A 13,139-nucleotide genomic window follows, 5' to 3' on the forward strand; every position below is an offset into this window, starting at 1 on the left:
TACTGCGTGACCTTGGGTAAATTCCTTAACTTCTATCTCAGTTGTAATGATGTCCTCCAAAGCATCTTCCAGGTTCAGATCTCAGCAGTTTCTGTCCCCTGCCCTCTGGGCATCCTCAGCTCCTTTCCATGTGACCTTCTATTCACTCTGCCTGCTGACAGGTGAACTTTCATCTTATCTTGATACCAGACAACTGCATCATCCTGGATGTCTCCCAATCAATAGCCCATCTTCACCTTTCTACTTCCCCTTATGTATCATCCTCCCCCATTAGAATACAAGCTCCTCAGGGGTAAGAAACAATTTTGTTTGCTTGCACTTGCACTCCTACTCCTAGGCAAACTCTTAATAAATCCCTTTTCTTTCATTCATCTGTAATCTTAGGAAGAGGTGGCTTTCATAACCATGCTTGTCTCAACAAAGGTTAGAGTCAGTCAAATAGCATTTATTTATAGCTTACAATGTATTAGATAGAGGTAGAAATAAAAGTCAATCAGAGATGGTCCAGCTTCAGAAGAATGCTGTTCTTGATAGAGGTTAGAGGCATTATCAGGATAGATAGATCCTAAGCCTAGAGGAAGGCAGCATGTCACTTTATTAATTATCCAGCAAAGGAGTACAATGTTTAAGTCAAGCTGAATGATTATTGTTCTTTGTAATCTAAGAGAATCCTGACATCTTATAAATGATGGCATGCTTTAAACACTACATTGATAACATTAAGGGGAATGTTGTGCAAAGACATCCTTCTCACTGCCTCTTCCAGAACTCTCATTAACCCATGGCCTCATCTAATAGACACAGGACTTCTGGTGATGGTCTGAATACAGTGGGAGACCTTGGCCTTTTGGATGGGATCGTTCCCATGTTACTGTAACACCAGATAGAGCAACAATATAGTAATAATATGGTAAAAAACTTGGAACAATACAGAAAAGCTAACCTATCTCTTGATAGTCTAATCATCAGTATGATGGTCCCATCATCAGCCCAGTAGCCACCTTTGTTCTCTACTGTCCCTCTGGGTCAGTATTCTAAAAGGCAGTTGTTTAAACTACTGCTTCTTTCATCTTTCTCACATGAAGAGATGGTCCTCCTTGTCTAGGAAAACCCCTCTATATACACAAGTGACCTCATGTTGAGTTTGAGATACCTTCAGAACACCCAATTTGATCTGTTCAAAAGGCAGTGGATGATATGTGACTGGTACTCAAGAGAAAAAGTATAACTGAATAAACATATCTAGAAATTATCTTTAAAGAAATGATCATTGAACCCAGTGAAGGAAAAGATACAACTGTATAAGACTCCAGGTGGTAGAAGAAACACTGCATTTGAAGATTTGAGTTTCAATTCTTATTCTGTTACTATTTCCTGTCTGACTCATGAAGGTCATTTCTTTCATTTTTCCTGGGTCTCAGGGTTTTACATCTGTCAAAAAATTATATTAAATTCATTTTGACAAAGATTTTTACTAAGATTCATGCCCTGCTATGGGAACTTTAGCCTCCAGTCATGCAATATTGCCAACCAATAAAAATAGACCACATATAATAGATCACTTTTATTTTTTTAGGTCATTAGTTACAAAGGAATCAGGACAAATATACAGCATGGACGGTTTCTCTGGCTCATAGAAAATAAGTTGTGCTGTGAACAGCTCAAGGGATCCTGTAATCCTGGGTACTAAACTCCCAGGTGATCTTTCCTTCAAAAGTGTAAAAATTTGTGTGTTTAGACTAGGAGATCAGAAGCTGGGAGAAGCCTTTTTCAGAGGCTAAGATGGCTCAAAGCTTTGGAGGAAAGAAAGCATCAAAATGGCAAAGGAAAAGGACTATCCAATGTCCCATAAGATGCATTGATGTTACTGTGCTTGGATAGGGCCAACAATCATCAGGCTGATTTTTTTAAGAACGAAAAGGAATGCCAAACCTGAACAGTAAACCCCATTCACTGGGCAAATAAATATCCAGCACATCACCCTTAGCACAGCATCTTGAAGATCCAGAAACAGGCAGTGTAGTTGAGGCTGAGGGAAGAGGACCAGTCTTCTCCAAGAGGGAAGCTGATTTTTCCCTCCTTGGTGTCTTGAAGAGGTGAGGACTCCAAGGGCGATGCAAGATAGGTTTGAATCTGGCCCTGGATGCCCCAGGGCTAAGTTGGTTATTCAGTTCTAAATGTTTCAGTGAGTCCCTGCAAAGAACACAAGTGACTTCCTTTTAGCAAAGGTGTCTGCTCCATGGGTGACTGCTGTGATGGCAGAGCTTTGGCCTGGGTATGGCTCTGATGCTGGGCAGATTATTCTGACCTTAATAGCCACAGCTATATTTCATCTCTTCTTCCATCATCTCCTTGTCATCCTCCTCAACTGTCTGAGCACCTTCTCTCCTCCCTTGCATCAACTCTGCCACTGTTCCTGTTTGGGACATGCCAATCTAGTTTCCTAGGGCTTCAATACTCATCCCTGAAACTTTCAGGACCTCCTTGGCCACTGATCTCCTATCTGTACTGTTTTTCCTTCAAGAATATAAGCTGCTGGGGGCAGCTGGGTGGTGCAGTGGATAGAACATGGTCCTGGAGTCAGGAGAACCTGAGTTCAAATCTGACCTTGGACCCTTAATAATTACTTAAAGAATATAAGCTCCTTGAGGGCAGAACCTGTCTTTGCTTTTGCATTTCCATCCTCAACACTTAGCTTGTTTCCTTTGTTTATTCACTTTGGGAGCCCTTACCATGATGGCTATAGGGATTACCCACAACATTTTTCTCTTCTCAGTGTCTAAGAGTCTGCCTTGGCTCATTTCTTCTGTGAAGTTTAGAAGGGATTGATTACCTGATCATAGTCTTCTACATATTTGAATTTCTTCTCTCGGTAGTAAAACCTCTTTTTCATGAAATATAGGACTATAATGTCACACAGGACTGTGGCCTGAATTGATGATAAAAAAATAATGAAAGGTCAGTGACTTTGCCCCTCTTGTTTAATGTTACTCAGATTATTCATCCCCCTCCCTCCTAATTAGTAACAACTAGCTAGCTCTTTAAGGTTCGCAGAGCACTGGGCATGTTATCTCAGTGGATCACGCCGTCTTGGGTGCTGTTGCTATCATTTCCGTTTCGTTGTTGTTATTCAATTGTGTTCCCCATTTGGGGTTTTCTTGGCAATGGTTTGCCAGTTCCTTCTCCAATCATTCCCATTTTGCAGATGAGAAAGCAAGCTGAGAGAAGGGAAGATGATTTTCTCTGGTTTACAAAGCTAGGTGGCTCAGTGATAGAGTGCCAGACCTGGAGTCAGGAAGATGAGTTCAAATCCAGACTGAGACACTAACTGTGTGACACTGGGCTAGTCACTTAACCCTGTTTGCCTTCATTTCCCCATCTGTAAAATAAGCTGGAGAAGAAAATGGCAAACCTCTCCAGTATCTTTGCCAAGAAAACATGAAATGGGGTCATAAAGAGTTGGACATAACTGAAATGACTGAACAACAACACAGCTAAGCATGTATAAGGCAGGAATCACATTTAAATCTTCCAGACTTCAAATCCTTATCTCTACCCATCTCCAATGGAGCCCCTCAGCTGATTATGGTCCCTCAAATCTCAGGTCAAAAGAACAGATCAGAGAATGTTATAAGATCTAACAGACAAAAAGGGCCTCTGGGGCCATCACTCTAATCCATACCTTAACAGTAATCCTGCCCACAACAACCCTAATAAGTGATCATCCAGCCTCTGCTTGATGACCTGTAAGGATAAGGAACACCCTCCTTTCCTAGGTTCCCAAACTGATGACAGCATCTCGGGGAAGGACACTGGGTGTTAGCCTGCCCGGCTTGGACACAGGGAAAGAGGAGAAACAAACAAGAGAAGAGTAAGCAAAGAGCTAAAGGCTTGGTCCCTTATTTCCAAAGTGATTATAGTGTGATTTACCTCTCTGGGATACCACCCCTCCTTCCACCCCATCTCCCTTTGTGGTTTACATTAGAAGAATCACAGACTTCTCACCACTCCAAACAGCGCTAATCCAGAGCCAATGTTTATCATGGTAGGGATGATATCAAATTTCCCGGCCTGCCAAATGAGAACATGAGATTGAAACAAGAGAAAAACAGAAAAAGGTGGGATAAGTGTTACTCTGAATGTTTGAGTTGGTTGGTGCTTGGCTTAAGACTAGCTGAGATAGAAGAGAGATTTGGACATACCTTTCCAAAAACAAGGATGTCAAAGCGAATGCCATAGGCCTTGATGAGGGTCCGGATCTCGGTGCCATTTGCATCCTGATAGTACTTGGCAAACCTGGGGAGGAAATGTGAATGATTGAACACAGCCCTATGGATGCTAGAACTGGCCCTCAGTCTCTTCACTAACTCTGGAGCTCCCCAATTTGCTCATGCCAATTAGTAGGTTAATAAGCAGCAACGAGTGCCATTGAATCAGTTTTTAAGTTACGCCATCATGCAGCAGGGAGCCAGTGCTTCACACGACCTAGGCATATGATAGGGACTTGACAAAGGAATGAAGAGAGTCGAGTCCATTCTCTGGTAGTTAAGAGTGTTTTCTTTCTGTTGTTCAGTCTTCTCTGACTTTTCATGACCCCATTGGGGTTTTCTTGTCAGAGATACTGGACTAATCTTGCCATTTCTGCTCCAGGTCATTTTACGGATGAGGAAACTGAGTGAAGCGACTTGCTCAGGTGACTCTGGGTAACTAGTGTTGTTGGGGCTGGATTTGAACTCAGGTCTTCTAGACTCCAGGTCTGATGCTCTATTCATTGCCACCTAGTTCCCCATTTTCTTTGTAAATCTGCTTAACAGACCATAACAAATATTTCTTCACAAGGTTGGCCATCAGAAAGTTCCTTTCTCTGTTCTCATTGTGGTCTGTATCTATTCAAACCAATTCAATTTATTAGGTACCTACCGTGTGTACACTGGCTATGCCATTCATTTGCCATTGAATGTTATTTCCAATATATTCAGATCACCTAACCATTTAACAAATTAAAACCTTTTTAAAAGAAGTAGCAACTGGAGAGTTATATGGAATCTTAAATCAGTGGCAGAAAGCAGCCACATTGGAATGACCTATTCAAGAAGCCAAAACCATGTCATGACCTTCATTTTTAGAGGAAAAAGGAGAAGGGGCAAAGCCATTCACCGAACACTTATGGCTATGCCAGAAGCATTGGGTCCTACCTACCTCCACTTAGCTTGTGAGCAATGACTGCCTGGTTGGACAATGGCACTCTTGTAGCCATAGTTGCAGTCGCTCTGCTCTTAGCTTAGTCTGGTGCTTTGTGGCCACAGATTGGGCTGGTGGGCACTGCCCAGATATTCTGAAAATTGGAAGCAAGGCTGGCCAGTTTAACACAAAACCAGCCCTTCTGTTGGGACCCAAACAAGTTCATTCGTGCTCTAGGGACATGGTAATGGCTCCGTATATAAAAGGCAGTTTGCTGTTGGACCGTTACTGTAAAAGAGAATTCTTTCCCATTGGCTGCTTTTCTGGGGCTCTGAAGTCCAGGTTGACAATTCACCACCAGAGGGAAACCATGCAGCACAGCAAACTGCTGGGAAGACCAGGAGACATTTTCTTGCAGAGCCTCTGCTAGGGTTTGCATGCAAAAAGGGGAGCTGGTAGGGAGCTGTGCAGAAAAACCAAACCATCAAAAACTTACATGGTCCCACGCTGTGCTGTTTCAGAAAGGGAAAACAAAAATACCTAGCTCAATTATTGCTTTACCAAAAATGTTAGCATTTGTAAGATAACTCCTCACCCCCCTAGAGTTAACACCTGTGTGTTAGCCCTGGTGACGGGGGTTTCGCTAATTAGTTTTTATAAAATGTTGATAATCAATTTAATTATTGATTTTCTCAAAAATTCCAAGTATTTAATTTATGCATTTAAGATCCTGATTTTGAGCAATGGTACTCAGGCTTCTCCCAACTGACTGCTCAAGGGGTCCAGGGCACAGAAAAGATGATTAATCTTCAGTCCATCTAATCCTGCATTTTACTGAGGCAGATACAAGCTCACACAGATAAAGTGACTGTCTTCACGGCACAGCTGAGATTCAAACCTCTTGTCATGTGATCAACTCTCAGCCTGCTATTTACTCTACCAACCCTTCAAATGCATGCACCAAATTCAGTCTGGATTTTTCTACAACAGTTTCTGAAGATTGGCTAAAAGGGGTCGACCCTGCCCAAAGCTGTGTCTGGCCTGGTTCTCAGGGGTTACAGACATTAGAAATGGACAGTATCTCTTAATCTCAGCTGATTGGTAATGTTTGTCCTCTCCCCAGCCCCCCACCCCCACCCCAAACATCTAAACAAATAAGTAAGGGATCCTAGGACCTGTCCCACCTGAAGTTATAGCCAGGAGAAACAGTGTGGTTCAAGCCCTGGTCGTCCAGGCGGCGAAAGGAATACTTTGGCAAACAGTAGGAGGAGGCCCAGTCCAGATTGCAGTTCCAGTGGATCTTAATGCTCATGATGCCTCCCTGCATGATCCAAAACAAGAAGGGGTGGGGGGGGGGAAGCTCATATCAGAGCAAAGGTCAGAAGGAGACTAATATACTGAGGTCATCTGATCACTTAAAAAGAAATCAATGCTTTTCTAAAAGTTTACAGTAAAGAGTTCTATAGAACCCTTGATTAGCAGTAGTTAACTAACTGGAGAATGGCTATCAGTCCCAGGAAGGGTTTCCTGGTGCAGTCATGCTGGAAGTACTCTTCTAGGGAAGAGCTGGGGCAAACAAAAGCCCCCACTCACCTTCACGGCCATCTCCTGGAAGTTCTGTCCTGCGAGTTTCACTATGTGGCCGATCCGGAATATGGGGCAAAACGGGTCTGTCTTGGCATCATAGACACATGATTTGAGGTAGGTGTCACTAATGTTGGGAAGGACATTCCTCCTAAAGCAGGAAATGAGCAAAAGGAAGATGTGAGGTAAGGGACGGGGAGGGAGAAATGACTGACAGACAGTATTGCTCCCAAGACAACAAGCCAAGCTACATGCTCTTTCTAATGATGTCCTTCAAGAGTTCATGACTTCCTCTCTCTCCAAATCACCCCTATGGTAAACCCCCTGGTGATGAGTCTTTTCTGAATTTAGAGGACCAGCCTGGCTAATGATGGGAATAGTTTACCCTTGAGATGTTTCTAGTTTGGAGGGACCAACCAGAGCATGTACATGGTTGGCATAGGTTTAAGAGTCTTGGGTCTCAGGCATTAGGGGATGATTTTAGGGAAGACCCCAATACTTACTTGGTGAAATTAAACTTGGGATACAAGATGTGGTTCTTAACCAAGATGGTGAAGTTTTCTACAGCATTCAGTAGAGCAGGTCTGAAATCACACACAGACACACAGACAGACACATAGACACACAGACACACACACAGAGGATCAACCACAGTTTTTCTCAACTAGGAAAAAACTCACTGCCTCCAACTATACAAGTTAGGACCTTAGAAGTTGGGAAGAAGAGGGGTTTTTAATCAAATTTAGACTAGCTTATGAACTAGCTTTTTCCTAGCTTATGAGCATGGGGTAGCTAGGTGATGCAGTGGATAGAGCACTGGGCTTGGAATAAGAAGACACCTTCCTGAGTTAACATCCAGCTTTAGGTACTTAGTAGCTGTGTAATCTTGGACAAGTCACTTCACCCTGTTTGCCTCAGTTTCCTCACCTGTAAAATGAGCTGGAGAAGGAAATGGCAAACCACTCCAGTGTCTTTGACCAATAAAACCCCAAATGGGGTTAGGAAGAGTTGGACGAGACAGAAATGACTAAACAACAAGCTTATGAGCTCTCTAGCAGAGCATTTTCCATTGTAGCAGCTTCTCCTGGGAAGAGGGAGCAAACAAACCCAAGTACTGGTCAATGAGGTGGACCAGCTAGGCCATTCATTGTACCTTCTGGGGCTTGATGGCATGCAAACATCCCCAGAGAGCTCAGTGACTATTGTGACAGATCTGATTTTACAAGGTAAGTCAAAGTTAAGTCTGTCTGCACACCAATACCCTTCCCTCATGGGCACACTGGTAGGAATGCCTCTCTAGGCAATATACTGCCATCAAGAATTGTCATCACTTCCTGACTGTTTTCTATTCACCCAGAGTAAGAGGGTTCTGTTTCTTCCTTTTTAAAAAAAATTAAAAAATTCTTATTTTCAGTTCAAAATTCTCTTCTTCCCTTCATTTTTTCCCCTCCCTCACCCAACAAGAAGGCAAGAGGGAGCAGCTAGGTGGTGCAGTGGATAGAGCACTGCCCCTGGAATCAGGAGAACCTGAGTTCAGATTTGACCTCAGATACTTAATTACCTAGCTGTGTGATCTTGAGCAAGTCACTTAACCCCACTGTCTTGCAAAAATAAAAGAGAAGGCAAGAAATATGATACCTATTATACATAGGAAATCATGCAAAACATATTTCTACGTTGGCCATATTGAGGGGGAAAAAAGCAAGAAAAAAAAACAATGAAAAACAATATGCTTCAACCTGCACTAAGAGATCATCAATTCTTCTCTGGAGATGGAGAGCCTTTTTCATCATGAGTCCTTTGGAATTGTTTTGGATCATTATATTGATCTGAGTGGCTAAAGTCTTTTATAGTTGATTACTGTTACAATACTATTGTTATGATGTACAATGTTCTCCTGGTTCTGAACACCTCATTAGGTATTAGCTCATATGAATTTTCCCAGGCTGTTCTTAAACCATCCTTTTTATCATTTCTTAGAGCAAAATAGTATTCTATCACAAGCACAAATACAACTTATTCACCATTGATGGGCATCCCCTCAATTTCCAATTGGCCCTGCTTTTTTGATGCATTGCTTTAAGTGGAGTCAAGTCCATGGACTCTGATGATACATGGCCCTAATCTAAGCAATACCAAGTAACATCAACAACTTCTTTAGGATCTGCTGCATGCAAAGTACTGGGGTAGGAGCTTTGAGAAACACCAGATGGAGTTGTGTATTTGAGAGACACCAGATGGAGCTCTTGCCCCAGTTTACCACAGTGATTGGCACATGCCAGATGCTTAACAAATATATGTTGACTTGGTGGTCTTGTGAGGAGAAACTGGGACATTTATAAGAGATGGTGTTAAGGTGGAAATGACAGATGAGAATAGATTAGATGTGGGGTTAAGTGCACATAAGGAGATGAGAATAAGTCTGAAGGATTGGAAGGCTAGGTGGGGAGAAGCTGGGAAAAGGGGAGCTTAGGGTGGGAGAGGGGTAGAGAGATGGTGAGTTCAGATCAAGCATAATTAAGAAGGATGTATAAAAAGATTAAGGAGTAGAACCTGAAAGGGTAGATTCAAAAATGAAAAGCAGAAAAGATAAAGTAGGACAAGATCAATGGGACAAATAGAGGGTAAAGTAAATTGATGGAGTGGATTGACAGGTAGGGCAAATTGATGAAATAGGAGATTGGTACAGGTCTGAAGGGCAGGTGCATTTGCCTGTGGAACTGGAGAGACTAAGAAAGGAGATGAATGGGGGTATCAAGTTATTAAGAAGTGACAAGAGGCACAAACATTCACAAGGAGTCAAGAACAAACAAAAACAAATGGCTGAAAAATCTCAGCCATTCCACCAGTCAATCAAACATTTATTAAGTGTCTTCCAAATGGCAGGCATTATGGAGGCACAAAAAAGAGGCAAAAGACAATGTCTAGACACTTAATTACTTAGCTGTGTGACCTTAGATAAGTCACTTAACCCCATTGCCTTACCAAAAACCCCAACAAAAACCAAAACAAAACAAAACAAAAAGACAATGCCTCCTCTTCAAGGAGCTTACAATCTAATGGGAGAAATAGCTCAAATACATACAAAACAAGCTGTACATTGGATAGTTAGGAAATAATTAGAAAAGGCACTGGAAATAGGGGGGTGGAATGGGGAAGGCTTCACATAGCAAATGGGATTTTAATAGGAATTAAAGGAAGTCAGGGGGTCAGAGAAGAGAGAGTATTTCTGGCATGGGGGGAAAATAGAGAAATGCCCAGAGCTGAGAGATGAAGTGTCTTTTTTTTTGGTTAACACAGGAGGTCAGTGTCAACAGATCAAGGAGTATATGGTAGGAAAGGGAAAAGGTAGGAGGTACATGAAAAGATAGGAGAGGGAAGACTATGAAGAGTTTTGGATACAAAAATAGAGCATTTTCTATTTGATCCTGGAGACAACAGGGAGCCACTGGAGTTTACTGAGGCAGAATTTGACATCCTTGAACCTGCACTTTCAGAAAAATGAAGACTGGACTGGAATGGGGAAGAGACTTGAGGCAGGCATTCCAGGTCCTAAGTAATGAGAGCCTGCACCAGAGGGTTGACAGGGTCAAAGGAAAAAAGGGGGGTGTATCTGAGATATGCTGCAAAGGTGCAGTTGACAGGCCTTGGCAATAGCTTTGAAATGGGGAGGTAAGAGACAGTGAGGAGTCCAAGATGACTCCTAGATTGGGAGCACAGCTGTGCAGTGATTTGTTTCCAGATGTGTGCCTCCAGATTTTACCACTTCTGCACAGACTGTCCTCTGATTGGAGGCTGGTCTCTCTCTGGGAGGAGAAGAGGAAGGGACTCCCAGAGCAGAATGGCTCTTTGCATTCCAGGCTGGGAGAAAGAAAGAAGCATTCTCAAAGGAAGGAGAAGGGAGATTTCAATGGGGAGGGGGGGGGGGGGATGAGATGTCAGGTGGAAGAGGGGAAACTTCCTCCTCCCCAGAGGAGAAAGGGAAGGGAAAGGCCAGGAGGAAAAACAGCTTAAAGACAGACTCTTCCTGAAGATGAAAGGAGGGTGTGGGAGCTAATAGCTGAGAGAGCCATCATTCAGGATGAGTTAAAGGATGGCTGCTTCTCTCTCCTTTTGCTAATCTGATTAAGAACTATGGTAATCTGTTGTCTTCCTGGGCATGTAACCAAGTCATAATGAGAGCCTCCTAAAACTTAATCAAATGGATGCCCATGTAATACAACCACTCATTTCTGCTGATTCCCATGGATACTAATGACATTGCCAGACGGAAGCCAGAAAGCACTGCAAAAGATTAGGAAATCTTGGGCAAGAAAGTAAAGATCCCCAGGGATGGGTGGCTTTCCCCCTCATTGCTGCTCCTTGAGGGCAAGGGGTGTAGAAGAGAAAGAGGGCTGTGAGAAGTAAACAGCAGCTGGAAGGTGGTGCCTGGGAATGGCATCCGGGCTCCTGGACCACAGTTTAAAATACAGGAGTGATGATTCCCAGCCCAAAAGAGAGTACACCTGCCCAAACCAAGTCCAAGAATGGATTTGCAAATGGAATCAAATGGGGGAGGGAGAAGAACTCCTCATGATTAGATACCCCAGATAAGAGTGACAAAGAAAAAAAAAAGAACAGCTCAAAGAGGCAGAGGCTGCCAGATTTATTAAATGCCTACTGGATGCAGGACATAGAAATGATAAGAAAGGCAAAAGACAGAGAGCTCACAGTCCAATGGGGAGATGCTCACCAACAAAGAAATGCTAAGCTAAAGAAGGAAAAAATAGGAAATATTTGGGGAAATTTTCCTGTAGGGTTGTGTGTGTGTGTGTGTGTGTGTGTGTGTCTGCCTGTGTGGTGTGTGTGTATGTATGTCTGTATGTATATATGTATGTATGAGTTATATAAGCCTTGAAAAAATCCAGGGAAGCCTGAAGGTAGGAATGAGGAGGGAGGGCACTTCAGGCATGGCCACAGCCAGGGGAAACACCTGGAGTCAGAAGATGGCGAGTCACATGAGAGCAAAAGCCAGGAGGCCAGTGTCAGTGGAATGAAGGGCATATTGTAGAAGGAGGGTAATGGTGTAAAGTGAAAGAAGACTAGGAAAAAGGGGAGCAGGAAGAAGCCTTAATAGTAAAATCCTGAGCTCCCTCAAGTGTCTAGGTTACAAAGGTCAGAATTTAGGAAACAAGAGGAACTATGGATCAGTCTGACCTTGAAGTGACCACTCACACATAACAAGATGAAACCAATGAGATTGTAAATAGCTAGGGATGGGTAATAATAATAATAATAATAATAATGAATAATCAAAATAAACAGGAGAGACTAAAGGGAGTTGAAGTAAGGTAGCATGTATTTTAAGAAGGTCTATTTGTGCTCTGAATGAAATGCAGCATTTATTCCTCTCAAAACCACTAGAGAATGGATAGGAATAAATGGAGTTTTCCTTAAAACAATAAGCAGTAATTTATTTAAAACTATCAGCAAGAATTATATGTAATGGGGAAAAGCTAGAAACATATCCAATAAGATCAGGGGTGAAACATTATCACTACTACTATTTAATACTATTTAATACAAGTGCTAGAAATGTTAACTTTAGCAATAAGAGAAGAAAAACAAATTGAAGAAATTGAAATTGAGGAAATTAGAATAGGCAATGAAGAAGCAAAACTCTTGCTCTTTGCAGATGATATGATAGTATACTTAGAGAATCCTAGAAAAATTAACTAATTTTGAAACAATTAGTAACTTTAGCTAAGTTGCAGGATATAAAATAACTCCACATAAATCATCAGCATTTGTATATATTATCATCAAAGATCAGCAACAAGAAATAGAGAGAAATACCATTAAAAGTAACTGCAGACAACATAAAAAACTTCAGGAGTCTACCTGCCAAGACAAACTCAGAAACTGGGGTGGCTAGGTGGTACAGTGGATAAAGCACCGGCCCTAGAGTCAGGAGTACCTGGGTTCAAATCTCAGACACTTCATAATGACCTAGCTGTGTGGCCTTGGGCAAGCCCCATTTGCCTTGCAAAAACCTAAAAAAACAACAACAAAAAAAAACAACAAAAAACAAACTCAGAAACTATATAAACAATTCTAAAACATTTTTCACCCAAATAAAATTTGATCTAAATAATTGGATGTGTCAATTGCTCAAGGATAATCAGTCAAGCCAATGTAATATAAATGACAATTCTACCTAAATTAAATTCCTTAGTCAGTGCTATACCAATCAAACTACCAAAAAATTACTTTCTGAGCTAGAAAAAAATAGTAATAAAATTCAGATGGAGTAACAAAAGGTAAAGAATACCAAGGGAATTGATGGAAAAAATGCAAAGTAAGTTGCTCTAGTCATACCAGATCTAAAATTATAT

General features: G+C 41.9%; 1 protein-coding gene across 3 annotated transcripts in view; it reads right to left on the reverse strand.

Moving 5' to 3' along the window:
- Positions 1–1,549: 1,549 nt before the first annotated feature.
- Positions 1,550–13,139, reverse strand: part of P2RX4 (purinergic receptor P2X 4) — a 33,898-nt gene continuing 22,308 nt past the window's right edge. For 2 of the 3 annotated variants that reach the window (XM_074205606.1, XM_074205605.1), the window contains exons 6-12: positions 7,269–7,349; positions 6,775–6,916; positions 6,366–6,502; positions 4,203–4,296; positions 4,006–4,071; positions 2,834–2,929; positions 1,550–2,193 (exon numbers count right to left, since the gene is read on the reverse strand). In XM_074205606.1, the coding sequence (XP_074061707.1) occupies positions 2,164–2,193; positions 2,834–2,929; positions 4,006–4,071; positions 4,203–4,296; positions 6,366–6,502; positions 6,775–6,916; positions 7,269–7,349 (646 nt within the window). In that variant the 3' untranslated portion in view covers positions 1,550–2,163. Of the gene's footprint in view, positions 2,194–2,833; positions 2,930–3,999; positions 4,072–4,202; positions 4,297–5,677; positions 5,694–6,365; positions 6,503–6,774; positions 6,917–7,268; positions 7,350–13,139 lie in introns of those variants that run through there. The other variant, XM_074205607.1, reaches the window with a different exon arrangement.

This window comes from Macrotis lagotis, chromosome X (assembly GCF_037893015.1).
Source record: "Macrotis lagotis isolate mMagLag1 chromosome X, bilby.v1.9.chrom.fasta, whole genome shotgun sequence".
Classification (NCBI taxonomy): domain Eukaryota; kingdom Metazoa; phylum Chordata; class Mammalia; order Peramelemorphia; family Peramelidae; genus Macrotis; species Macrotis lagotis.